Source organism: Phoca vitulina, unplaced genomic scaffold, assembly GCF_004348235.1.
Source record: "Phoca vitulina isolate PV1807 unplaced genomic scaffold, GSC_HSeal_1.0 scaffold2, whole genome shotgun sequence".
Lineage (NCBI taxonomy): Eukaryota > Metazoa > Chordata > Mammalia > Carnivora > Phocidae > Phoca > Phoca vitulina.
Window position 1 is genome coordinate 69,628,555 of NW_022589705.1, and position 27,799 is coordinate 69,656,353.

The 27,799-nt window shown below is 39.5% G+C and overlaps 1 protein-coding gene across 12 annotated transcripts in view; it reads left to right on the plus strand.

Annotated features, from left to right (window-relative positions):
* Window positions 1-27,799, plus strand: part of SCMH1 (Scm polycomb group protein homolog 1) — a 178,387-nt gene that overhangs the window by 111,541 nt on the left and 39,047 nt on the right. For 11 of the 12 annotated variants that reach the window (XM_032431609.1, XM_032431592.1, XM_032431631.1 and 8 more), the window contains 2 exons: window positions 21,305-21,537; window positions 25,090-25,216. The exons of the other annotated variant lie outside the window; for it this stretch is intronic. In XM_032431609.1, coding sequence (XP_032287500.1) covers window positions 21,305-21,537; window positions 25,090-25,216 — 360 coding nt within the window. The remainder of the gene's footprint in view (window positions 1-21,304; window positions 21,538-25,089; window positions 25,217-27,799) is intronic. 12 annotated transcript variants of the gene reach the window in all.

Genomic DNA, 27,799 nt, shown 5'->3' on the forward strand with positions numbered 1-27,799 from the left:
GATTTCTAGACATACTTTTTATTTCAAAGACACTAAAATAATGACTGTACATCCATTGTTTTAGGTAAGGTATCCTTGCCCTTTCCTATACTTAAACATAGTGCACATTGCCAGATTTGGAGCAGAACTGAAGGTTCCCAGAGCGATTAAAAACTAACATGTGAAGAAATGGCATTTCTTTGAACTAGGTTAAAAGGCTAGAAATTGCTGCTAATGTGTGCATCCCCTAAAGCAGCTGGTCCCAGATACTGCCCAAATTACTCTCTGTGAAGTAGAAAGCATTAGAATGGTTTCATACTAATTATCAGCATGAGGAGATTGAGCACAAAAAAAGCAGGGGAGAGGGAGACAGGACACTGGCCTGTCTCGTACTGTTCAGCCTTGAGTGGGCCCACTTCAGTCTCAGGACAGGACTCCCATTGGCTGTATCTTCTGCTATCACAGTGATGCAGGGTCCCAGAACCATCAGGATCACAAGTACCATTCTGCCATGGGTGCCCCTTTGCTGCTTTCCTCTCTTCCTTTCTCTTTTCAGCCCTCCCCAACCTGCTCTGCCCCTCTACCCCCTGTGTAGCAGCATAGTAATAAATGGTTCACTAGAATCAGGAGGGAAAGAGGCTAATGTTTATTGAATACCATGTAGCCAGCGCTGTAGTGGTCCCATCCTACGTTATTTCATGTTACCTTGACAGTAGCCCCTTAGGTGAGTACTACTATCTATTTTACAAATGAGGAAACCACAGTGCAAAGAAGTGAAGAAGTGACTTCCTCAAAATCACACATCGTGCTCACATGTCGCTGGTTCCACTCCAGCGTTGCCATTAACTTCCTGGGAGATTTTAAGCAAGTATTTTTTTCTCTATAATCTTTAGTTTCTCCTTCTTTTAAAAAGAAGATTAGGGGCGCCTGGTGGCTCAGTTGGTTAAATGTCTGCCTTCGGCTCAGGTCATGATCCCAGGGTCCTGGGATCAAGCCCCGCATCAGGCTCCTTGCTTGGCGGGAAGCCTGCTTCTCCCTCTCCCACTCCCCCTGCTTGTGTTCCCTCTCTCACTGTGTCTCTCTGTCAAATAAATAAATAAAATCTTTAAAAAAAAAAGATTAAACTACATGATATGCAAAGTCCCTGCCAACTCTAAATACTCTAAGACTCCGTTTTGGGTAAATCATCCAGTTAGTAATTGGAATAAGGCATTAGTGTCTGTTTGTTCATATAATTGTGTTTGTTATTGGACCTGGTCTGCTCATCTGAGCTTCCCATCTCCCTCCTCTCTTTTGCCGTTGTTAACAACTTATATATTTTATTCTGATTTTTATTCTTTATAAAAAATTTTTTTGAAATACAGTTCAGGCACATTGAATATTAAATTTTATAGTTTTTCACTTAACATGTCATTGCCTGGTTCTGTGTTATTGTACAATCTTTATAGCCAACATTTTTAGTGATTACATAATTTGAATGGATATGTGGCTGTTTACTTAATTATTCCCCTAGTTTGATGGTCCAAATTTTCTTTTATAATAATGCTTTGATAAACATGCAAGCATTTTTTTTCAGTGCTACAGAACATATCCTTAAGTCAGCTTCCCAGAAATGCAAGATTAAATCAAAGAGTTAGAATATGTTTAAGGTTCTTGGCTGCACAGAGTCAAGTGTGCTCATTTTAAAAATAAACCTTTGCGTGTTAAACCAAGAACCTTCTGCTTAACAGCAACCAGAAAACAGGATCCTAATGGCAATTTTGTTTCTGCTTCCCTCATGTTTTGGAGTAGGAAACAGAGCCACTGAGCTGAGGTCATCATTGCTATATACCAATTACAGTGTTTCCACAATAGAAATTGTTGCAAATCAGAAAGAAGTAGGTAAAATTTTTGCCAATTTTCTGCCATTCCACGTGTATACTGGGTATACCCAGAGTTGACTATGGGACTACAAATATTCCCTAGGGAAGAGAATATACATAGTATGTCGAAGACAAGTGCCGTAAGCTTTGGGGACTACATGGAATGCTCTGTTCTTGGAGTTTGTATTCTGCTAGGGAAATAAGATATGAACCACTGAAAAAGCAATCTAAGCAAACCAAAACCCTAGAATCGAATGCTGGATTATGAGCTACATTATAATTCCTCAGCTAAGATTTATTGAGCGCCTACCAAGTATAAAGGGTGATTCTAGGAGGTGGCAATAACAGCATTGCCCTTAGAAATTTCTGTGCTAGCTGGGGGGGAGACAGAAAATAAATAGCAAGTGATAATTTCTCTGTAGAAAGATTGAGAAAAGGGAAGGAGGGAAATGGAGTGTGCCAGGGGGCGGGGGAGGCAGGGGGTGAGTGGAGGTATTATGTTATATAGGATGATCAGGCAAAACCTCACTGAAAGGTGCCTTATGGATAACTGGGCAAAAGAAATTCTTTCCAGGCCAAATTTAAGTGCACAAAAGCAATAGAGAGTTTAGTGCCACAGTTCTCAAACTGTGGTCCTTGGATCGTTAGCATCCCCAAGATGCTTCCACGGGATCTGAGGTCAAAAGTATTTTCATAGTAATACTGACACTATTTGCCTTTTTCACTGGGTTGATATTTGCGTTGACGATGCAAACACAACGGTGAGTAAAAGTAAAACTGCTGGCACCTTGGCACAAATTAAGGCAATGGCCACTCATGGGGGCAGGGTGGAGAAGCCAGACTCAACTAAGCGTGTTCTCGATGAAGCAGTAAAATCTGTTAATTTTACCAAATTCCAATCTTTGAGTACATGTCTTTTTAATATTCTGTATGGGGAAATGAGAAGTATGAAGAAAGCAGCTGTGTTGCACACCAAAGTACTTGGTTGCCTGTAGAAAAAGCACTTGTATAATTGAGCTGTCAGCTGAATTACTTACTGTTTTTATTGATCACCTTTTTTCCTTGAAAGAATGACTAACAGGCAAACTTATTTTTTATGGTTATTCAGATTCGGTATTTGGCCAGACATTTTCTCAAAAATGAACTAAGGGAGCCTGCCATTTCAAGGGAAACGATTAGTAGCATTTGTTGACAGTGATAAAACTCAAGCTTTCAAATGTAAATTTGAATTTTGGAAAATGTGTGTCCGCCACCATGATCTTGACAGCTTTCCAGTACTTAATACAGACTTTTCTGATAGAATTATGATGATGTCAAGTATTGTGAATTTTTGATACTGCATAATAAATGTGCCAACGCTGGGAAATCTGCATAACTCAGTGAAACAATATTTTCCAAATGACCAATGCATGATGTTACAAAATCATGCATGCATACTTTGGATGGAAGACCCATTCAAAGCATAAGGTTGACCAATGGATTTTAACATTAACAGAATATGAAAAGTTCATCAGTAAGGTTTCAAATTCCATGTTTCAGGCGCCTGGGTGGCTCCGTTGTTAAGCATCTGCCTTCGGCTCAGGTCATGATCCCAGAGTCCTGGGATCGAGCCCCGCATCGGCCTCCCTGCTCAGCGGGAAGCCTGCTTCTCCCTCTCCCACTCCCCCTGCTTGTGTTCCCTCTCTCACTGTCTCTCTCTGTCAAATAAATAAATAAAATCTTTAAAAAAAAAATTCCATGTTTTAACTAACATTTAAGAAACTACCACTTGTTGAGTTTTGGTATAGTATTAAAGGAGAATATCCACAATTATATGAAAATCATATTTAAACACACCTCCCTTTTCCAACTACGTATCTCCATGAATCTATATTTTCTTTATATACTTCACATATTTCAGCCAAAAGGATACATAGCAATAAATTAATGCAGAAGTAGAGAATCCAGCTGTCTTTTTTTTTTTTTTTTTAGATTTAATTTTTTTTCGAGAGAGAGAGAACAAGCAGGGGGTAGCAGCAGAGGCAGAAGGAGAAGCAGGCTCCATGCTAAGCAGGGAGCCCGATGTGGGACTCGATCCCAGGACCCTGGGATCATAATCTGAGCCAAAGGCAGACGCTTAACCCACTGAGCCACCAAGGCACCCATCCAGCTGTCTTCTATATTAGGTCAGACATTAAAGAGATTTTCAAAAATGTAAAACAATGCCATTCTCACTAAATTCTTTTCTTTTGGAAGACACATTTTCATAAAAATATATTGTGTAAACGTGTTTTATTAAGTTAAAATTAATATGTTTAAAATTTCTCAGTTTTAATTTCTAATATGATAGATATAACCCACAAAAACAAAAGCTCCTTGCAATCCCCCAAAATTTTAAGATTGTAAAGAGGTCCCAAGACCAAACAGTTTGAAAATCCCTAGCTTAGAGGAGAGTAATTGAGGGAGGGTGGTGGGAAATTAGGTCAGAGTAGTAATGAGGAATCAGATCATGTTGGGTTCAGTAGGTCTGCATAAGGACTTGGCTTTAACTCTGGTTAAGACAGGAAGCTATTGGAAGTTTTGAGCACAGGAATGCTGATACCTGAGACATGTTTTAAAAGGCTCACTTTGGTAGCTGTTTTGAAATTAGACTAGAGCGGCAGGGACAGACCAGTTAGGAGGCTATTACAATAACCCAGGTTAGAGGTGATGGTGACTTAGACCGAGGAAGTAGGAGAGGGAGTGGTGAGCAGTGGCCCAAATTTGGACGTATTTTGAAGTTATGACTGATGGAATTTACTGCTGATGGGACATGGAATATGAGAAGAAGAGAGGAGTCAAGGATGACTACAAGGGTTTTAGCCTAAACCATTTGAGAAGATGGAATGAGGTGGAAAAGACTGAGAAGAACAAGTTTGAAGGCAAGAGAGGGGAGAATCAGGAGCTTAGCTATGGACATATGCTCCAAATGACTAGTAGAGTTTCAGATGATTGTGTTGTTTAGATCTTCTTTATCCTTACTTATGTTTTGTCCTCTCGACCGGTCTTATTCTGAAAATGGTGTGTTAAAGTATTGTATTATTAGTGTTACTCTGTCTCTTCTTGCATTTCCTATAGTTTCTCCTCGGTAAGTAATCACTATTTTGGCGGGGGTATAGAAATATTTATAACTCATTGTGACAAGTTTATTATGCTTATGTAGAATAGTACCCTTACATTATCCCGAAGAGATACATGTTGAAGGAATAGCAGACCATAAAAATGGAGCACAGCGAAATTTGCCAAAGTGATAGAACACTTTAGTTTCAGAAACAGAATTATGTTTGCTATGTCCTGGGCCACTGTTCTTTTTACTGTCCCACAGTTCATTGGAACATGAATGCTGGGGATTTATTTTATTCCTTCCTTCCCTGATATCTTTTCATCTTTTGTTTTGGGATCTTCCAGAATACTGGCTTTACATAATAGTTTTCCTAAGACCCCAGCTTTCTTGATCTTTTTCTCCAATGTATTTGGCTTTATTTAATATGTTGGTTATATAATACTAAAGAGAGCCATCACATATTTCCATGGAAACAGCAATAAGCTTTCATTCCTTGTGTCTTATTCCTCAGGAAAGTGTTTGTGATTAGTTTCCCAGTTTTAGGCTGATTCACACACTGACTTTACACATTGTCCTATTGCTGAGAGCCTGGGCAACCTCCACTTTAATGCATATACCTTTTCTTACTCCCCATCACTACCAATTTGATACATTTTAATAAACTATTAATATGTGCTTGGCATAATTCCAGCTGCTAGGATACATGCCATGTAACTTTGGCCATAGGGTCCTTTTGGGATATCAACATAGACAAGAGAGTGGTACGGCCGAAAACAAAATACAGGCCAAAATCAGACCCTGGGAACTCTTGGCCGTCACCAAAGTTGTGTTGAAGAGTAGGTCAGAGAGCAAGCCAGCTGCATGAATCAGGCTTCAGCAAGGCCTAGAATCCAAGGGCTAATGACAGATTTCAAAGAATATGTAAAACATGGAGGAAGTCCAGATGATATTTCCCAGACATTGTTCTTCTGCTATAGGTCCAGTGGTCCTGGTATTGCAGATTTGAAATAGGTGGTGGTGCTCCTAGCACTAAAAAAGTATGCTCTGGTTAAATTACACAGCTAGCTGAAGAGATAAGACTTACAATAGTGAAAGTAATTAGAGAATGAACAGCTCCCATCCTATTCCTCCAAGATGTGAGGTTATGTTAATGTAGTATTTAGCCAAAACACTATTAGATTAATGAGGCCATCATGCAAATTAAAGTTTGGAAGTTAAGAGTTTGATTGATAAGAAACAGACAGAGCTGGGAAGTTAAAGAAAATAAGCAGTAGAGTGGATTTAGACCCAATATACCAAAGAAGAAATGTGCGCGCGTGTCTGTGTATGCATACGTGTGAGTGGGAAAAGAGTATTGGATAAGGAATCAAGAGACCTGAATTATCTATCTACTTCTGCCGTTTCTTCCCTCCTCCTAGAGGAAATGCCTAGTACTAGCAATTTAAAAAACCAGAAAACAAAACACTAACTTGATTTCATCAGAAGTCCAGGACCTCAAGAGAAAATTAATGTGTATATGTTTATTCAGTTGCCCTGAGGATTGAGAGAACTGAAGGAAATAAACATTGGTTGTGGAGCTCATATGTCTTGGGCACTTTACTACAACTGCTCGTATAATTTTCAGACAACGCTGTGAGTTGGATTATCCCCATTTTACAAAGGCGATAGTAAGCTCAGAAATGAGAAATGACATGTACAAAATCATACCACTTGGAGATGGCAGACTCAAGGTGGAAACCAGATCATTTTGATTCCAAAACCCATAAACTTTTCACTAAGTCTGACTTTTGAATCATTCCAGTCTTACTAGGCTCTGTCAATCAATTTATTGTTTGCCAATATTGTTGCATCATAGAAGAGTATTGCTAACATTTAAAAGAACAGGCTGAGTAGGAGTATCTGCTCTGTGATAGGTGCTGTATAAGGTAATTTACATTATCCCTAATTCTTACAGTGTCGTGAAGTAGATATTATAATCCCAATTTTTAAAAAAATGCCCAGAGTTTGTGACTTGCCCAATGTCTTACACCTACTATGTAGTAGAGCTGAGATTTAAATCCAGGTCTTTAGGAGTGCATAAGCATTAGCCCTCCACCAGGTTAAATGGGAATGATTCACTATGAAGAAAGCCCCAAAGAAACGTCAGGTATACTCCCACACCATGTTCCAAAGAGGTCTTTGGATCTGAATTAATTACATTTATGGGGCCAAAAGAACAACTGGAAGAGAAGGGTCAGTATCACCATTGACTGCCTAGGGACAGGCTTGTGCAGATCAGCATAGGGAGGCCGTGGCACAGTTTATGGTGCCTACTTGTTACTACAATAGACGAAGAGCCCCTGCCTCTATCAGAGGCCAACCCTCCACTTGTTCTCTTTGCTGCATCCTCTCTTGCCTCTCCTTCACCCACCTCACTGGTTTCCTCCTCCAACCCCTCCTTTCTGAAACATTCTCATCAGCATACAGACATGTTCTGATGACCCCCATCTTTCAAAACCCTCCCTTGACTGCATCTGCCCTGTGTCTCTGAAGTTTCACAGTGTATTAATTTCCTATGGCTGCTGTCGCAAATGACCACAAACTTAGTGACTTAAAACAACACAAATGTATTATGTCAGAGTTCTGTAGGTCAGAAGTCTGGGTGAGATCATTGGTTCTCTGCTCCAGTCTCACACGGCCAGAGTCAAGGTGTTAGCCAGCCTGAATTCTTATCTGGAGTATCTGGGGAAGAATCTGCTTCCAGGCTCATTTTGGTTGAATTGAGAGGAATCCATTCCATGCACTTGTAGGCTTGGGTCTCCATTTCCTTGCTGGCTGATGTCGGGGGGGGGGGGGGGGGGGGGGGAGAATCTTAGCTTCTAGAGGCTTCTTACATTCCCCTGGCTTGTGGCCCCTTTCATCTTCAAAGTCAAAACAGAGGTTTGAGTCCTTCGCACACTTTGAATCACTCTGATCTCCCCCTTCTGCCTCATCTCCCTGCTTCTAGCTGGAGAATGTCCTCAGCTTGTAAGAATCCTTCATGTGATTAGATTGGGCCCACTTGAATAATTTATGATAATCTCCCTATTTTAAGAGTTCGACCTTAATTATACCTACACAATTTCTTTTGCCACGTAACATATTTACAGGTTCCAAAATTAAGGTAAGGACTTATCTGAGGGCCATTCTGCCTACTACACACAGTAAAACTTCTTTAAAAAAAAAGGAAACAGATCTATAATCACTCTATTTCTGTCTTCTATTAGCTTCTCAGCCCTTTCCAATTGCTCTTCAGTCCCCACTGTTCTAGTGAACTGCTCTTACCAAGAACTCATTGACCTCCATGTTGACAAAGCCTTCTCTGACCTCATTTTGCACAGTGTCTCTGTAACTTCCAGCACAATTGATCACTCCCTCCTTCTTGGGGGCACCTGGTTGGCTCTGTCGTTTAAGCGTTTGCCATCGGCTCAGGTCATGTCCTCACGGTCCTGGGATCGAGCCCCGAGTCCGGCTCCCTGCTCAGCGGGGAGTCTATTTCTCCCTCTCCCTCTGACCCTCCCCCTTGCTCGTGCTTGCTCTCTGTCAAATGAATAAATTAAAAAATCTTCAAAAAATGTTTTTAAAAAACAAAAAATTTTAAAAAAGACTCCCTCCTTTTTGAACCACTACCTTCTCTAGGCTCCTGGGATGTTATACTCTCTAGATTTTCAATTCCTGTCCCACTCACTATGCCTTGTTGGTCTCCTTTGGTTGGCCTTTTCTACTTTTCAGTCTCTAGTTGGTGAAGGGCCCCAGGGCTCAATCCTAGGCCCTCTCCTGTACTATTCTATATACTCTATATATTCTATATTCTGTCTCTTCCCAAGTGATTTGTCAGTCCCGTCTTTATATACTATCTATATGCTAATTAGTACCAAAATTATCTCTACCCTTGACCTTTCTGTAGAACTCCAAACTCATTTATTTGACTACCTACTTGTTATCTCTACTATCTAAGTCGTTTAGCACATGATATGGCCAGAACAGATTCTCAAGTCCCAATCTGCCTCCTCCCGAACCTCTGACTCCTTTAGTCTTCCCTGTTTGGTAAAAGATCAAAGACCTAAAATTTATCCTGAATCATTCTTTCCCTCCCCCTGTCCTATTTGTCAGGTCTGCTTACAAAACCTGTCTTGTATTTATCCATTTCTTTGCACCTTCACAGCTATCACATTAATCTCCACCACTGTTAACCTCTCACATGAACTTCTACAGTCAGCATCCTAACTGATCTCGCTGCTTCCATATTTGCCTTCATAATCCATTCTCCACCGAGCATCCAGGGAGAGCTTTCTCAGAAGTAAATTAGATGTTCTTACCATGACCCAAAAGGCCCTGCATGGTCTGACCCCATCTGTTTTCTGACTCCCTCTTGTGCCATTATTTCCTCTATTCACCCTGCCGGAGTCTCTCTGGCCCTTTTTGTTTCTTAAACAAGTCAAGCTCATTATTTTCTTAGGGCCTTTACACCTGCTGTCTGTCTCCTCTGCTGAAACACTCTGCCCTAGATCCTCACATGCCTGATTCCTTCTTGTCGTGCCAATCTCAGGTCAAATGTCACCTTCTCAAGAGCTTTTCTTGACTGTCTCTCTGTCATGTTCTGTCACATTGCTCTGTTTTTTCTTCATAGCACTTACCACTATCTGAGGTTAATTTGTGCCCTTACACTCCTGGTTCATACTGTGGAGCCTACCACATAATCTATTCTTAATACAGAATGTTTGTTGGATGAATGAATGAACAAATGAGTGAATGGTATGATGGAAGGCTGTATGGTATGATGGAAAGAGCAAGGATTTTAGAATTAGACATTCTGGATTTGAATTGCAGCCTTGCCTCATTACTTACGTGGCCTTAGCCAAGTTACTCAAGTTTCAATAGCCTCATCCATTAAATAGAAATAATAATATTTACTTCATAGGCAAGGCTTCAAAGCCCATTGTTTTAACTGCCAGTATATACTAGATCTGTGCACCCTAGTAAATTTGATGGCTGATGATGGTTGTCCGCATTGCCATACTGCCTTTCATAGTAAGTGTCCAATAAATAAATGCCAGTTCCTCTTAAGCAAATTTAACTCCATCATTAGGGGACACCCATTTGTAAACTACTTCTTTTCTCCATTCTTGGTCTTAACAATTTGTCTGCCTTTTAGCAACATTATTAGTCATGATTATGGCCAAGGGAATAAGGATTAGATACACACATACATGCACAGATCAGAAGAAGTTTATCAAGGAGGGGAGACCAGTTCTACATAGCTTGATGTGTTACTATCCTGCCTTAGATGTGCTTTTGCCTTTACAATGGACCTCACCATTACCTTTTCCATATGTAGGGCCATAGGACCCACCCTTCATCTTTTGGCAGAGTCTTTGTATGTCAGAGCTCCTTAAATGTCATATGGACTCTTCCCAAGCTGGCTTCAGCATCTCTCTCTAACCTTATCTGTTTCTCCTTCTGGACTTAAGCCACACAGAACTAAACTACCCATGGGTCTTCGTGTAACCATGCTTTTTTACACCTCTGTGCCTTTCTATGTACTGTCTCCTCTGTTTGAAGTACCCTTGCTCACCCTCCACCTTTGCCCTTTTCCTAATGCAAGATCTATTCACTCTTCAAAGATTTGTTAAAATGTCACTTTGAAATCTTGCCTGATAAGTCTCACCTGCCTGTCTCCCTTGCACCCTCTCCCTTCCCTTGTGGAGTTAGTCACGACTTCCTCCAGGTTCTTGTAACCCCTGTGTATGTATACATTTTAGTACCACACTCATGAATCTCTTTTAAAACTTTATTTTCACGTAATTGCAGCCTTACAGAAAAATTACAACAGGAGTACAAAGAATTCTCTAAATATTAACATTTATCACATTTACATTAGTAGTCTCTCTCAATAAATAATACGTATTTTTTTCTGAACCATTTGACACATGACTTGTATACATAATGTCCCTTTACTATTAAAGACCTTAGTGTATATTTTCCAACACGGGCATGCTCTTCTGTAAGCATAGTACTATTATTAAAATCAGAAAATTAGGGGCACCTGGCTGGCTCAGTTGGTAGAACGTGGGACTCTCGATCTCCAGGTTGTGAGTTCCAGCCCTGCATTGGATGTAGGGATTACTTAAAGATAAAATCTTTTTAAAAATCAGAAAATTAATATTGATATATTATTTAGAGCTAATCTGTAGATGTTCTAATGTTGTTAAAACCAGAAAATTAGTATCAATACAATACCAGTAGCTAATCTATAAACCTTACTCATATTTTGCCACTTGTCCCATTAATGTCCTTTTGGGATAAGAAAATTCAGGTTCATGAGTTGTACTTAATTGTCATGTCTTTTTAGTCTCCATTTATCTGGAACAGTTTTTCCATCATTCTTCCTTGTCTCTCATGACCTTCATATTTCTTTATAAATATGTGTTCAGTTATCTTATGGACTGGGTCTCAAATGGGTTTGTCTGATGTTACCTCATGATTGGATTCAGGTCATACATTTTTTACATGAATGTTCTAGAAGTGACTTTCTTCTCAAAGCCTCACATTTGGAGACACATGATATCTCTTTGTCCCATTACTGCAGTAACTTTGATTACTTGGTCCAGGCGGTATTTACCAAGTTTCTTCACTTCGTTCTTTTGTAATTAATCATCTTGAGAAATATTTTGAGACTATAAATATCCTGTGTCTTACCAAATTTCCACCCAGTAGTTTTAGCATCTATTGATGAGTCTCACCTGAATCAGTTGTTACCCAAATGGCTTCTTTCTAGTTCCCTCACTTCTTCCACATTTATTAGTTGGGGTTCTACTATAAGCAACAGCTTTCCCTTCTCTATGTTTTTTTATTTATGCATTAGTTACATCAGTAGGGTCCCACACTTTTTTGATTCAATAATAATTTCTTATTATTTGTTTTGATGCTCAAACTGTCCCAGATTTGGCCAGTGGAAGCCCCTTGAAGTTGGCTCCTGTGTCCTCTTGACATGTCCCCAGCACCCTTTGAGCATCCCCATTACTTTCTGACCAGTATGTTCCAGGTTCGTCTTATACCTTCCCTACCCCAGTCCACACCCACTGAATTGTGATTAATTGTGTAAAGATTACACAATTACCTTCTCAACATTGTGCTTTTCTAGGACAACAGTCATGTTGGGTTTTCACCTTAGATAACTGGCAAACCTTGATACTTAGCATTTACTGAATTTTCAACTGATGTGGTCAAATTAACATAAGAATTGCCCCTTCCTGGGCTACTGAAGGAAGAGAGATTGCTGCCTTCCTCCTAGGCTACATGACAGAATGTGTGCCCTGAAGACAACGAAGACTAGAATCTTGCCTGGCTCTGCCACCTTCACTTCTCTGAGGCCTGTTTTCCTTATTTGTCAAAGGAGGATGATATGTCGCCTTCACAGGATTGTTATGGAGGCCACATGAATGTGCAAGAATTTGGCAAAGTATTGTTGATTAAGAGTGTAATTCTGTCAAACTTAGCGTCAAAATGTGTTGGGGAATATTCTGATACTTCATTTCTCTCTGAAGTAGGACAGTCATTAAATTAATTATTTACATTTGGAAAAATAAGAGATTATATTTAAATGACAAACTCAAGGTCACACCATAAGGGACAGAACTAGAATTAGATCCCCAGTCCCCTGACATCACTCCAATTTTTTCCCCCCAACTAGGATAATTAAGTTAGAATGTGGCAGAATAGAGCTTCCTGGTGGGAAGAACTTCCAAATCCTGGAATCCCTCAGGATAGCTTAAGAAATCCATTATTAAGAAGCTTTTAAATTAGTATGAAGCTTAATCTCAGTGCTAGCTTCTCACATATGACCTGCATGCTCTGATTTTTCTGAACTATTAAATGTAAATGGTTAGTTTCTTCTGCCCAGTTCTTTCAGGCCAGAGAGGGCAATCTCTCTTCCTTCAGTAGCCCAGGAAGGGGCAATTCTTATGTTAATTTGACCATAAGTTGGCAACATAGACATTTATGTCTAGCGTTAAGGGAAAAGAGAAGGAGGAGGAAAAACTATTTTCTGACTGTTAGAAGGCCATGTAAAGACCTGTTCAGTTCATCTCTTACATCTGTTTTCTTTTTTTATTCTACAAACACATGCTGGGTCCCTGCTAAGAACTTGGCACCTTGTCATGTGATGGCAGGAACTCCAAAGTATATCCCTTACCTCCCTGCCCAGCTCAGATTCCTGGTCTTACTAGAGATACAGGGGGCAATCTTAGGGTTTAGAGTAATCAGTTTAAGTATTTGGCATGTTCAGTTACTCAGGTTTGGGTGTGGAATAGGTAGAGAATTAGACTAGGTTTTTTTCTAGGCAAGCGTGTTGGGAAAAGAAGGGTAAGGAAGTGATTATAATTATAGGTCAGTGGTTGTCAAACCCTTCGGTATCAGGAAACTTTGGTATCCTTAAAGACAAAGAGCTTTTATTTATGGGGGTTATCCATATCATCACTGTATTAGAAATTAAAACTTAGAATTTTTTAAAACACAAGAATATACAAGTACACATTCCATTAGCTATCAGAATGATGATATCACATATATAGCCTCTGGAAAACTCCACTGTGAGAGAATGAGAGTGAAAAGGGGAGATAATGTTTCAGTATCATGAAAATAATTTTCATCTTACAGACCCCCAAAAGGATTTCAAGGTCCCAAAGAAGTTCCCAGACCATACTTTGAACACTATGTTTTTTAAGTGCATTTTACTAATAATGAACATTGGATCATTTCAGGTTTTCAGTTACTACAAATAACACTGCTATAAGCATACATTTACATGTATCTGAAGCGTACATGTTCAAGAATTTCTCTGGAGTTTATACCTAAGGTTGGAATTGCTGAATCATAGAGAATGTACATCTTCAGACTTTTAGATAATGCTTGCAAATGCCTCCCAGGGAGTCTTCTGAAAATGCTGCTGTGAACATTCTAGTACATGTCTTTTGGTGGTCATGCCCTTCATTCCTCTTGGGTATATGCCAAGGTGTGGAATTGCTGGGTGAGAGTATAAAACTAAGTGGTTTTTCAAAGTGATTTACATTCCCATCAGTTTGACTCACCACAATTTTATTAAAGAAGTGTTCCCCTCCTCCACCACCACCACAGAATTACAGGGACACCTTTATTATAAATAAGATGACTGTGTATATGTAGGTCTATCTCTGGGCTCTGTTTTACTCCCTTGATCCATTTGACTATCCTTAACACCAATATCACATGTCTTAAGTACTCTAACTTTATAATGAGTCTTGATACCTAATGATGTAAATACTCCCTCCAGCTTTGCTGTTATTTATCAAGAACGACTTGGCTATTCTAGATCCTTTGCATTTCCTAATAAAATTTAGAATTAACTTGTCAATTTGGACACATGCACATTAAAGAAAAACTGCTGGGATTTTGATTGGAATTGCATTGACTCTTTAAGTCAGTTTGATGAGAATTGAGAGTACAACTTGAGTCTTCTGATCCATGAATGCGATATATCTCTTCATGGCCATGTGGTATATAGATCTTCTTTAATTTCTCTTAGAATGTCTTAGTTTTTAGTGTGGATGTATTGCATGTCTTTCACTGAATATTAGATTTGGGGTTTTTAAATTTCATTTTCTAATGGTTGTTATATAGAGAAATAGAATAAATTTTTGTATATTGAATTACATCTAGTGAGCTTCCCAAATTCATTTTTTTATTTTAATAGATTTCGTAGATGGGAGGGATTACAGTTTATGTAAAAAATCATGTCATATGCAAATAATGCTCCTTTTTTACAACCTGTATTTATAGCTTTTCTTTCTTTTTCTTTCCTTGTTACATTGGCCTTCAATACAATGTTGAATAGAAGTGGTGATGGTGAATATTTTTATTTTGTTCCATAATTCAGTAAGAAAGTGTTTAATATTTCACCATTAAGTATGCTGGCCTCTATTGATTTTTTTATAAATGATCTTTTCTATAAGGAAATTCCAAATGTGCTGATATTTTTTATGATGAATGAGTATTAAAGCTTGTCAAATGCTTTTTTTTCTGCATCTATTGAGACGATATATGGGTTTTCTTCTTTATTTTGTTTATGTGGTAAGTTCAGCTGATTTTTTTTCTATTGTTAAACAATCCTTGTATTTCTGGGATAGATTCCACTAAGTCATGATATGTTATCCTTTTTATATAATATTGCCAGATTCGGTTTGCTGATATTTTGTTAAGGATTGTGCATCTATGCTCATGAGGGATATTAGTCTATAGTTCTGCTTTCTTGTAATATCTTTGTCGTGTTTTGGCATAAGGATTATGTTGGCCTCATAAAATGAGTTGGGGAGTGTTCCCTCTTCCATTTATCTGAACGGGTTTTGTACAATCTATTATTATTTTTATTTCTTCTTTAAATGTTTGCTAGAATTCACCCATGAAGGCATCTGGGCCTGGAATTTTCTTTGCAGAAGAGTTTTTCATTGCAGTTGCAGTTTCTTTATTATGTATACAGCTCTTCATATTCTGTTTGGTCTTCTGTCCATTTTAATAAGCCATTTTTTCAAGGAAGTTGCCCATTCCATCTAAATTTTCAAATGTAGTTGCATAAAGTTATATATGATGTCCTGTTATTATCTTTTTAATGCCTGAATTATCTATAATGAAATCCACTCTTCCGTTCTTGATATTTGTCTTTTCTTTTTATATTTCTTAATCAGGCTTGTTAAAGGGTTATCTCTTCAGAGAACCAATCTTTGACTTGATTTTCTCTGTAGTATATCCGCTTTCTTTTTTCCATTGGCTTATCCACTCATCTCTATAATTTCCTTACTTCTACTTTTTTTGAATTTAGTTTGCTCTTTTCCTAGCTTTTTGAAATAGAAGCTTAGATCATTGATATTTAACCTTTCTCCTCTTCTAATACAAACATTTAAAGCTATACATTTTCCTCTGAGCACTGCTTTAACTAAACCTCACATATTTGGATCTGTCATATTTTCATGAATTTTAAGTTCCAAGAATTTTCTTATTTCTATTTTTATTTCTCTGGTATTTGAGTTATTTACAAGTGTATGTTACTTAATTTCTTAGAATTTGTGGTTTTTCTAATTAATTTTCTGTACTGATTCCTATTTAAATTCCACTGTGGTTGGGTAAATGGGAGTGGGAGATGCAGGCTTCCAGTTATGGAATGAATAAGTCATGAGAATAAAAGCTACTGCATAGGCAATATAGTCAATGATACTATAATCGTGTTGTATGGTGACAGATGTTAACTGCACTTTTTGGGAGTATAGCATAACATATAGAGATGTTGAATCACTGTGTTGTAAATCTGAAACCAGTGTAACACTGTGTTCCATCTATACTCAAATAAAAAATTAAAATTAAAAAAAGGAAAAGGCTCAAGATATCAAAGCAAAATAATATTAAGATTCTTCCTTTTGACACTTTGCATTTCTCTTATAAGACAGACACATAGTTTATGCTTAACTATATTAACATAAAGCTATTAAGCAGTGATTAGAATAAGCAAATGATTGCAAATGTATAAATTGAATCAGCTGGCACAAAAGAATCTGCAAATTCTTAAGTTCCTGCCTGCAGGTCTTTGTTTTTAGAGCTATAAATATTTCTGTGTTACTGATAGTGGAGCTGAACACAGTAACCTGTTTATCTTCCTGCTGCATTAGAATTTATTGATATAGAGTGGTTTATAAAAGTTTTCCTAAAACACCAAGGCAACAGTGTTTTCTAAAAATAAATGTTGTTGAAGACTGTGGCTGAGAATGAATGAATGAATTAATTAATTAATTCCACTGTGGTTAGAAAAAATGTTCTGTATGATTTCAGTTCTTTGAACTTTATTCAAAATTGCTTTTTCACCCAGCATATTGCATAAGCATTTGAAAAGAAAATGCATTCTATACATATTGGGTGTAGTGTCCTATAGATGTCAGTTAAGTTGGTTGGTTAATTGGTTATTTATGTTATTAGTCAGTTAATTGAGTTATTCAAATCTTTCCTACCCTTCCTGATTTTTTGCAACTTCTTAACCTATCAGTTCCTGAGAGAGATGTTAAAATCTCCAACTCATAATTTGGATTCGTCTGTTTGTCCTTTTTGTTCTCTAAACTTTTACTTTACATGTTTTGTGTTATTAGATATATATAAATTTAACTGACTATTTAATCTTGATGAAATATTCCTTTTTAGTCTAGTCATACTTCTTGCCTTAAAGATTGACTTGTCTGATATTAATATAGCCACATGAGCTTTATTTTGGTTAATGTTTACAGGGTATATGTTTTTCCATCTGTTTGTTTTTATCTTTTTATCTGTGTCATATTTCAAGTGTCCTTATATTTCAAGACCCTCCTATAAACAGATATAATTGAGACCTGGGGGGGGGGGGGTTGGTGCAGTATGTTAATTTTTTCCTATTAATTGTTTTACTTAATCCACTTGTATTTAATATTATTAATTTGGATTTAGGTTTACCATTTTGCATTTTGCTTTTTGTTTTCTCTTTGCGTTCTTCCTCATTTCTTTATTCTTCCTTTCTTGCCTTTTGGATTAATCAGGTATATTTTATTACTCCATTACTCTCTCCTTAGCTTTTAGTGATACATTCTTATATAATTCTTTAATTGGTTATCCTGTGCAAATACGTATGCTGGACTTATCAAAGTATCCTTTAAGTAAGTGCTTTGTAACCACTCCCCAAATAATGCAAAATTCTTAACAAAGTTTGATTCCATTTATCCCCTTCTTCCATCCGTTGTGCTGTTGCTTTCATATAATTTACTAATACATACATTATGAACTCTACAAACCATTTTATAAGTTTTTGTTCTAAATAGTTCTTATTCTAAATTCTTTTGTATCAAGAACATATTTGCCCTTTCTTATGCTCTTCATTTCTTCCTACAGTTCCATCTTTCTATCTGGGATTACTTTCCTTCAGCCTAAAGAACTTCCTTTTTATTTCCTGTAGTTTAGGTCTGCTGGTGACAAATTCTCTCAGCTTTGATTTGTCTGAAAATACTATTTCACCTTGATTTTTGAAGGATATTTTCACTGGGTATAGAACTCTGGGTTGGCAGTTGGTATATCTTAGCCCTTTAAATATATCATTCTGCTGCTTCCAACTTCTACAGTTTCTGTTAAAACATCGGCCATCAGTCTTATTGATGCTCCTATAAGAGTAATGTTTCTTTTCTGACTCCTCTTAAAAATTTATCTGTTTTTCATTTCATTTATATTTTATCTTTTATTTTCAGCAGTTTAACAGTTATGTGTTTTGGTTTAGTATGGGGGACTTTTTTGGAGGGAGGATTTTTACTGCTTGTAGATTGCTGAGCTATTCTTTCATTAGTTTCTAAATACTATGTTTGCCTAATTCTCTCTGTCTTCTTCCCCTGGGATTATAGTTACTCATATTTTGGATCCATTGACCATGCCCACATGTCTCTAATGCTCTAATCTGTTTTTTTCCCCATATTTTTGCTTCACTTTGGATGTTTTCTATTGATTTTTCTTCAAGTTCATTAATCCTTTCTTCTGCCGGATCTTGTCTTCCCTTAAATCCATCCAAAGAGTTCTTAATTTCTCATGTTACATTTTTAATTCCAGGATGTTCATTTAATTTTTTATATAGATTCCAGTTTTCTGTGGGTGTTATCTTCTCTTACATTTTGTTTATCTTTTTCTCTACTTTCTTTAACATATTAATTATGATTATTATAAAGTCTCTGTTCCATTATCTGGATCATATATGAATCTCCTTCTGTTGTCTGTATTTTCTCTTGATTACCAGTCACTTTTTTCTGCCTCTTTTTACATCTCATATTTTTTGTGATATACTAGATATTTTATATAAAAGAACTGTTGAGGCTCCAGCTAGTATCTTCCATTAGAAAGAATTCTTCCTTTCCTCTGTTACGCTAATCGGATAAGGGCCTGATCCTCTCAATCTAATCATGGATTGAGCTAGTCCAGGTCTGGATTATACCTGTAGTTTATTCCTATTTCTTAGATATGGGCCCTCCTGGGCTCTTTTTTTTTTTTTTTTTTAAGATTTTATTTATTTATTCATGAGAGACAGAGAGAGAGAGACAGAGAGAGGCAGAGGGAGAAGCAGGCCTCCCGCGGAGCAGGGAGCCCAATGCGGAACTCGATCCCAGGACCCCGGGATCATGACCTGAGCCGAAGGCAGATGCTTAACCATCTGAGCCACCCAGGCGCCCCCCTCCTGGGCTCTTGATTGAGAACCTAATAGGTCTCTCTATCTTCTCAGCTCCGAAAAATTGCAAGAGACTGTCCTACCTTTAGAGGTTAGGGTTTTAGTTCTTTAACCTCCCACTCCTTACAATTTCAAAATATGGCATTTATCTTGAAGAGGAGATGTGTGTTTGAGGTAGACCTCCTCCTTCTAGTGGGACCTTATTTATCCGCTAAAGCCACAAGATTATAGGAGATTTCATTCTTCCTTGTAGAAGCTCTCAGCCTAGCTTCACATGTCCAGTGTGCAGGCTCAGAACTCAGCAAATGTCCCATGGGGAAAATTGGCCACATGCATGGAACTCAAGTTCCAATCTGTCACAGCAGCCTATTGGATTTCTCTTTCTTCCAGTAGAGGTCCTCTGCATGGGCCACACCTGATCCTCAGCTCATGCCCCAAATTGGCAAATGTCCTCAGGAAAGAAAACAGTGTCAACTACCTCAGAAGCCCTCCCCACTCATGTCTGGAATTCTAGTTCATCTAGCCCTTGTGATTTCTACAACACTGCAGTGTCTCTTCAAAGAATGTATCTGACTTTTCCTAATTGTTGCATCAGCAACACCACATTGCCATAATCTATTACATCCTACGTAGACACATTAACAACATTACCCTCTCCCTGCCCACTGTGATTAGTTTATGAACTAGTCTCCCTAGTTCTACTCACGCAGCTTCTCTTCATGCTTAGAATAAGTTCAGATTCATTTTCACCATCTGCAAAGTCCTACACAATCTTATTTCTACTCCCTTTCTAACCTGATCCCCTGCCACTCCTCTTTGCTCACTCAATTCTAGCTATACTGACCTCCTTACCATTTCTCAAACACCCTGACACGTTCCCATCTCAGAATCTTTGTGCTTGTTATGTACCCTCTATTTGGGAGGCGCTTTTCTCGGATTTTCATAAGGCTTTGCCTTTATTTCATTTGGGAGCTCTGTGTAAATGTCACCTCCTCAAAGAGAACTTTCCTCACCCCTCTCTCTCCTTACCCTTCTTTAGTTTCCATCATAGCACTTCCCTGGCATTATACTGTATATTTATTTGTCTGTTTTCTGTCTCCCCAACTAGGAGGTAAGCTCCATGAAAGTGGAAATTGTTTTGTTAACCTCTAGTAAGTGCTCAGTAACTATTTGTGGAATGAATTAGATGTGCTTACCTTGAAGCATTCTCAATTTAAGGAGAAGGTGAATGGTTGGAGTAAAATTGAAAGTACCCTAACATAGATGTCTCCAGAATGCTTTGGGGGTGGAGTGGTACTAACTTAGTTGGGGAATGGTCAGACAAGGCCTCAATAAGGAGGTGGCCCTGGAGCTGAGTATTGGAATCTGAGTATTGATGTTTACTTGACTAGGAAGAATACGGAACTCAACATACATGAATGAATTGGTGTTCAGAAAACAAGTGGGCTAGAACGTAGCGGGGATGTGTGTCAGGAAATGACATCAGACATAACTGGAGAACAAGGCAGGGATAAAGTCACAAAAGTCCTTGGATATCAGGATAAAGAATTTGGACTTTACATTAAAGGTAATATGGAGCAGAGATTTTTAAAGTAAGGAGAGATGCTGTCAGATGTATGTATTTCCATGTGTTTCCCTACTCCTCATTGCAATAATCGCACTAAAGCTTTAAGTAGATTGGTGTAGAAAATGCCTAACTTGGTTGTCAGGGCCCAGTTTCAAAACATAGGTCCTTATCCCAGTTTACTGTGTAACCCGGGGAAGGCATCATTTCCTCTGCTGAGCCTTGGATCTTCATTCTTAGCAGGAAGGGATTGTAGGCTTCTAAAGTCATTCCATCTCTGAGCCTATGATTCTGTTTATATGCTTTAACTAGATGCCTTGGGGAGAAAAATTTAATATTTTCTCTGCATCTGCCAGAAATAATTAAAACTTCCAATTCTAACCAATCTAAATTCAGTTCTCCTCTGAGATTTTCTAACATTTAGGTCAGATGCCAGGAAACCAGCTTCTTGGGATAAAACTACCCAAGCAGAAGTAGCAAGTCCTTTTTTTTCCCCTCTGGGATGGGAATGCAGGTGGGAGGAGGGGGTGATAGAATGAGTCTTTTTCTTGCAGTTGTGATTCCAAAGAATCCCTATCCTGCATCTGATGTGAACACTGAGAAGCCCAGCATCCACAGCAGCACCAAAACTGTCTTGGACCATCAACCAGGGCAGAGGGGGCGTAAACCAGGAAAGAAGCGGGGCCGGACACCCAAGCCCCTAATTCCCCACCCCATCTCTACCCCATCCAAGTCAGCTGAACCTTTGAAATTCCCAAAGAAGAGGGGTCCCAAACCTGGCAGTAAGGTAGGTAAAAATGTGGGTTTCCTAGAAAGGGATAAAGGGTTATAAAGGGGTAACTCACTCATATCCATCCATCTTGGAAAGGGGCATGCGTGGCCCTATTTTCCACCTTGTGTATGCTTTTAACAGGAATCTCCTACATTGTCATCCCTGCTTAGCTACTTAACTGGGAGTTGGTAATATTAGAAATAGGATGGTGTGGATAAAAAAACAAATTTTGACTTTGAAAGCTACTCACATTTGAGGGAATTCTGGTCTAGTGTCTTCCCTAGATGGAAGACCCTGCTCCTAATTGTTAACCTACCCAGAGCGGATGCCCAGGCACATGATCAGAAAGAGAAAATTGACTCTATAAATGTATTTCTTTTTCTATCCCTGTCCCTTCTTTTAAAAAGACAGAAAATTATTGAATACCTAGTAAGAATCAGGCTCTGTATCAGACACCATTACATACATATCACATGATGATCACAAAACCCTAGGAGATGAGTAGATTTAATGTTATCTAATAGTTAAGTAATTTGAGACTTAGAGATATGAAATGACTTCCCTAAGGTCACATAGCTAATAAATGGCAAAGGCTCCAGAGATGAGGCTCCAGATGTTCTAGTTCCAAGGTCACTGCTGCCCTACCATGGGTACCATGGGCACTCTCCCACATTTCCTGAAGGAGATAGGGTATCGTGGGCACTGTCCCATATTTCCTGCAGGAAAAGACTGCTGAGTCAAGCGTCACTGAGCACTGTTAACTGCAGGTGCCACCTTTTAGTCATGACCAATTCTTCATGCATATCTTCCCTAGGGAAACCATTAATAAGAAAGTTCCTCAGCTGCTTCTCTACGGCTTCCTTTAGCATCACCTTCTCCACTCAAATTTTTGTCAAGGGTTTTCTTTGCAGCTCCTTCCTGAACTAGACTAGCTGAGTTTCGATGTGGAAATGATACCTAGTTCTTCCTGAGCACCCCATTCTAATCTCATGAGTTCTTCCCTAAGTTTGGTTGTTTGGTTGGTTGGTTAGTTGGTTGGTTGGTTGATTGGTTTTGTTCTCTTTATTAACTTCAGCTGACTTCAGTTGTTCTAGAATATAAGCTCCTCAAGGTCAAGAACCTAATCTTGTTCTTCTCTTTTTCTCCTGTAATGCCTTATATCTCAGTCTCTTCAGAGATGTTCAATATATGCAGGATGGATGGATGATTTTAGTTATGATGTTCTACTTGAGATTATCTCTTGTTTATTGGCTTTGAATTCTTGATGTCACATCCTGATCTTTCTATGTAACACATATGCTCCTGATCTATCTACTACTAACCCCTAACCCAGGTCCTGATTCTTTTTTATCTCCACTGCTCTCTTCTTATTCTTCTGCTGTGGAGAGAGACTAAAGGCTCTAAAGATTCCAAGGCCAGAGAAGCCATGCTTTCGATGATGTGAAGACATTTTGAGGACATCTGATTAAAGAGGGAAAAAACTTGTAAGCTTTCAAAGACAGAACCAGAACCAAAAAGTAGAAACTCAAGCAGACAGGCATTGTCTCAACATAAAAGGAACAGTTAAATCTATCCCAAAACAGATATAGTGATCTGCCAAAAGAAAGGTAAAAAGGAAGGAAAGGAGGGAGGGAAGAAGGAAGGAAGGAAGGAAGGAATAGTGATCTGCCATCACTAGAGGCATTTTGTCAGGGACTGGATGAATCATATGGGATGGATGTTTTCAGGAAGAAGGAAGTAGGAAAGGGATGGTTGGATTAAGTGGCCTTTAAGATCCTTCAAAACCTAAACACTATGACTCTATGATTGCCTCTGCTCTGCTTCCTCAGGCAGTCCTAAACATAGTAATAACCAAAGTCCCCTTTCTTTCCAACCCTCTTGAAAACAATAATTCTCATCTTATCCTGTATTTTATGGGCTGGCATTTGACTCGCTAATTCCCCCTCCTGTCCTTCTGCCTACTTCTATAAATGTGTATATGCCTTCCACTTAACCCATGACCCTTCCGTTCCTTTCTGAAGTAAAGTGGTCTCATGACGAGAGCAGAGGCTTCAAAGCCAGACAAATAGGTTTATATCTTATCTCCATTTGTTACCACTTGTGTGACTGTGGGAAACTTTGAATAAGGCTCTGAGCCCTAGTTTTCTCACCAATAAAATAGAGATGAGGTAAAATATGAAGAGATATTATACATGTAAATGCACCTATCTCAAACAGAAATGGCTTCCATCTCTCTGCTTTCTTCCACAATATTTGGGCACCAAACTCACCAGGCTTGTTCCTTCAGGGACCTCATGAAATCCTACCACCAACTCCGTGAAGTTGAACTGCTATTTCCTTTCTTCCCTGACTCCTTGCTTATTTAGACTTTGACTTTTAGCAGTATCAAAAAGAGGAAATGTCCATGCCCCATGTATGCTTTGAACGTTTCATGTTTGCGTGATAACTTCCACAGACAAGGCCATCTTATATATGCCCCCTGTCACTGGTGCTGCTGCTTTAGAGCATACACTCCTGGAAGGCAGGCAGGTTTATATCACTCCCAGCAGTGGACCCTACATGGCACATTTAGTAAAAAATGGATTTCTGGATCTCAGTGGTTGATTACATTTTCCTTGCATTCAGAAAGGCTTTTAGAAAACTATTTCTTGAAAAGAAGCTTCTGAGATCTTTCTCCCCTAGAGACTGCCCTGAACAGCATAGAGAAGATAGTAGATTTTTCTCAAATCATTTTTATTACTTCCCCCATTATTGGTATGCTATACTGTGTGCTTCATTGAAAATATTTATTGAGACTTAATATATGGCAGTAGCCATGCTAGGAGCGTAGGAACCCAGAATCAGACCCTCAAGGAGCTCCAGGCTAATAGAGGACACCAGTATGTAAATATATATGACAATACATTGTGACAGATGCAGCACAAAGTACAGAGATAGCACAAAAGATACAGTAATTAGGGGAAATCTAGAAAAGTTTCCTGGATAAACAGATTTTTATAAAGTAAAAAAAGAAAGAAGGAGCATTCCAAGCAGAAGGGACAGTTTATTACAGTAAAGGCATGGCCCAGGTAAAACGGCAGGGTTTTTAGAGAAGTATTTTAGTTAGAGATCTAAACCTTAGAGTATGAAGTTTAAGATAAGAAATGGAGTTGATGAGCTGAGGAGGTAGGCAGAGGAACGAGTTTGCAGTTAGGGGAAGGGATGTTTCCATTTTTTGAAGAGAGGTAGACTTAAGCCTCAGCATTTTTTTTCCCTTTTTTGCTTTTGTCCGTCCAACTGATAACCTGGAATTTCGAATGATAATATTGAATCTAGTATAAAAGACTGTGAATTAAGCTCCAGCTCAATAGGAGCCCAGAATCTTATACATAGATTCGGAAAATATTTACTAAGCATCTACTATAGGTAAAGCTCTAGGCAAGATTCTGTGTGGAAAACAAAGATAAAACACAGCCCCATCCACAGAGATATTTCCATCTCATGGGTGAATCGAGGGCAAGGAATAGAGAAATCAGAAGACAAGTTACCTGTCACAGGTAGCAAACTTCTCCCCATCCATTTTGACAGAGGAAGCCTCGGACTTTGCTGAACCCACCACCCACTTCACCAACAACCAGCACCCCTGAACCGGATACCAGCACTGTACCCCAAGATGCTGCCACCATCCCCAGCTCAGCCATGCAGGCCCCCACAGGTAAGAGCAGATCATGCTATTAGCTGCCACAAGCCCCAGCCACCCCCATCTGTCCTTTCTCTTGTCTTGCACCAGCAGTTAGCCCCCCCACCAATCCATTTGTAAACCTAACTCAAATCTTTAAACAAATGTCTTATCTTTGGCATTTGAAATAGTTTCAGAGAAACCCTCATCCTTTCAAAACAATAGAAGAAACTTGGATAGATGTCCTGTGAACTCAGAGTTGGGGAGCTGGGGCGTGGGGGTGGGGTGGAGGTGGGGCCAGCACCAGGAGCCCCCCCGCCCCGCCCAGTTTGTATTAATATGCATCCTTTCCAGTTCCCTGTGCAGAATACTGATCCCTTCCAGAATCCTTCCAGCGTTACAGTAATCCTGCCACCACTCAAATACCTGTGCAACCACTCTGCTTTTTTTTTTTTTTCTAGTGAAAATAGTCTTTATTGGATATTTAGAAAACAGCATTATGGGAGGTATTTCTCCTTAAGAATTTTGGTACAATGGAACACGTGTGGAACAGTCAGTAACTGCCCCGGTCCCACAGGGCTGTTCACTCAGACAGCACAACTATAAACCAATAAGTTGCCTAGGAAAACCTTAGCAATTTAAAATCATTTAGATACTTTATAGCTAAAATTTTTTCTGTAAGTCCTATTTCATAGTAGAGCTTCCTCTTCTGACTGTTAAAGAAATGGCACAAAATTAAGCTAATCAGCTTGGCTTTTTGTATTTATTTTCTTTCTTTCCTGGGGGGAAAAAGACAGTAAATTCAACCTTTCCACAGCCACTTGAGTTTCACAGAGCTCTGAGTCAAACGCACACAGCTCTTCCACAGAGAAACCAGAGCTCTTCACCGCCTGGGGCTCTTAGCTAGCACTCGAGGGCACACACTTCAGTTAGCAGACTGGGGAAAGAGCTCCTGCTATGGCAAAACAGGACGCTCTGGGGGGATTTTGTCTGCAGAGCCTGCTTTTGAGGTATTAGTTTGATATGGTTTTTTTCTTAAAGGAATCCTTTTTCCTATAGTGTAACTGCCCCCCATTGTTACCAGTTATTATCCTCCTAGCTCAGCCCCCCTGCCCCTTCCCAGCCTTCAGACTCTCCCTCAGTAATTTCTGCTGCAGCAGATTTTGAGGAAAACTGCATCAGTGGTGAGACATCATCCTTGGGAACCATCATCTCTGCCCTCAGTTCAGGTAAAAGAAGAATAGTAGCTGCAGGCTTCATTTCTGGGATCATATCAACAAACCAGTCCAACTCAGGATCTCGTAGTGGCTTCTTTTTTACTTGAATTGGTAAACTCTTCTAAACCCAGTTCTGATAGAAACTTAAGCCTCCTTCCTTGTGACACTTTTGGTGGCTTGGTTTTGGTCTGGCTCCTCCCTACTTTGTGCAAGACTGGTCTTTTGGGGTAGGTTTGGACTCTTCAATGAGTAGAAGCAGAGTAGGAATGGCCTTTTGCTCCCCTGAGGGAACAGGTCTTGCAGCTGTGGTTCTCCCTCCATGGTTTATCTCGGTATCTTAGCTGTTGGGCTCAAAGTCATCCCACGTCTCCCCTGCAGTAGTTAGTGAGCGGGGACTTGACAGCAGTGTAGGGTTCTGTAGGACAGATACGCGCATTGACAGTTTTGGTTGCATACCCCTTTGGCAAGTAGGGTAGTCACTCTTCAGCCTTGGTAGACCTTGATGGGAAGTCTTCACTGTCTTCTGAGGTACCTTTTACATCTGAGATTCCATTCGTGGGAAATTTAATAGGCTGAGAAAATCGATCACCTTCTGAGGAAAGGTCAGTAGTTTTCATAGAACTTGAGGCAGTGAGTTTGAACCTGGTGGCCTTTCTCCTCCCACCATCACCTCTGGTCCAAGGAGAGAGAGCAGCACTGCTAGGTGTGAAGAGTAACTGCCACGATGGGATCTCCGGCATCACGGCAGCCTGGTGCTGCCTGTGGCAAGGGGACTCGCTTCAGCTGCTCCTGAGGGAAGTGCTCCACGTAGGCCTTGAGGGGAGGCAGTCGCTTCAGCTGCTCCACGTAGGCCTAGAGGGGAGGCAGTAGCACCTTCCACGTGTGCTCCTTGGGAACCTCAAACAGCTAGAGCGGCACAGGGGTCACCCATGACCGGAACCAGGCCAGCAAGAGCAGGCAGGGGGCTTCTGGGGTTTCTCTCTGTGCGTTGTTTTCATGGGGCCACGCAGATGAGGAGGACGACTCTTAAAGGCTACTGGCCCTGCACACACCAACTGATTCAGGGCAGAAGCGGCATCAACCATGATGCTATTAATTCCTCTCACAAGCAGCTGAAATATGAAGAATTCAGGGTTTTTTCGTCTTTACTCTTCAATGTTAAACTTTTCAAGAAATTCACAACTTCTAGAAAATCATTCCTGAAGAAGTCATGGGACAGTAAGGTGCAGAGTGCTGGCTGACATTTTAGAATGGGATTCAGCAAGGTCTGTTGAAAGCTGGGGAGAATGTCCACCAAAACTGAAATCCAGAGCTACCGTTAGTTTCCAGTGAGTGCCTTCTCCTTTTCAGGACCTCTGTAGCTGGAGACTGACAAGAGCAAAAACTAACCTGTAAAATCCCA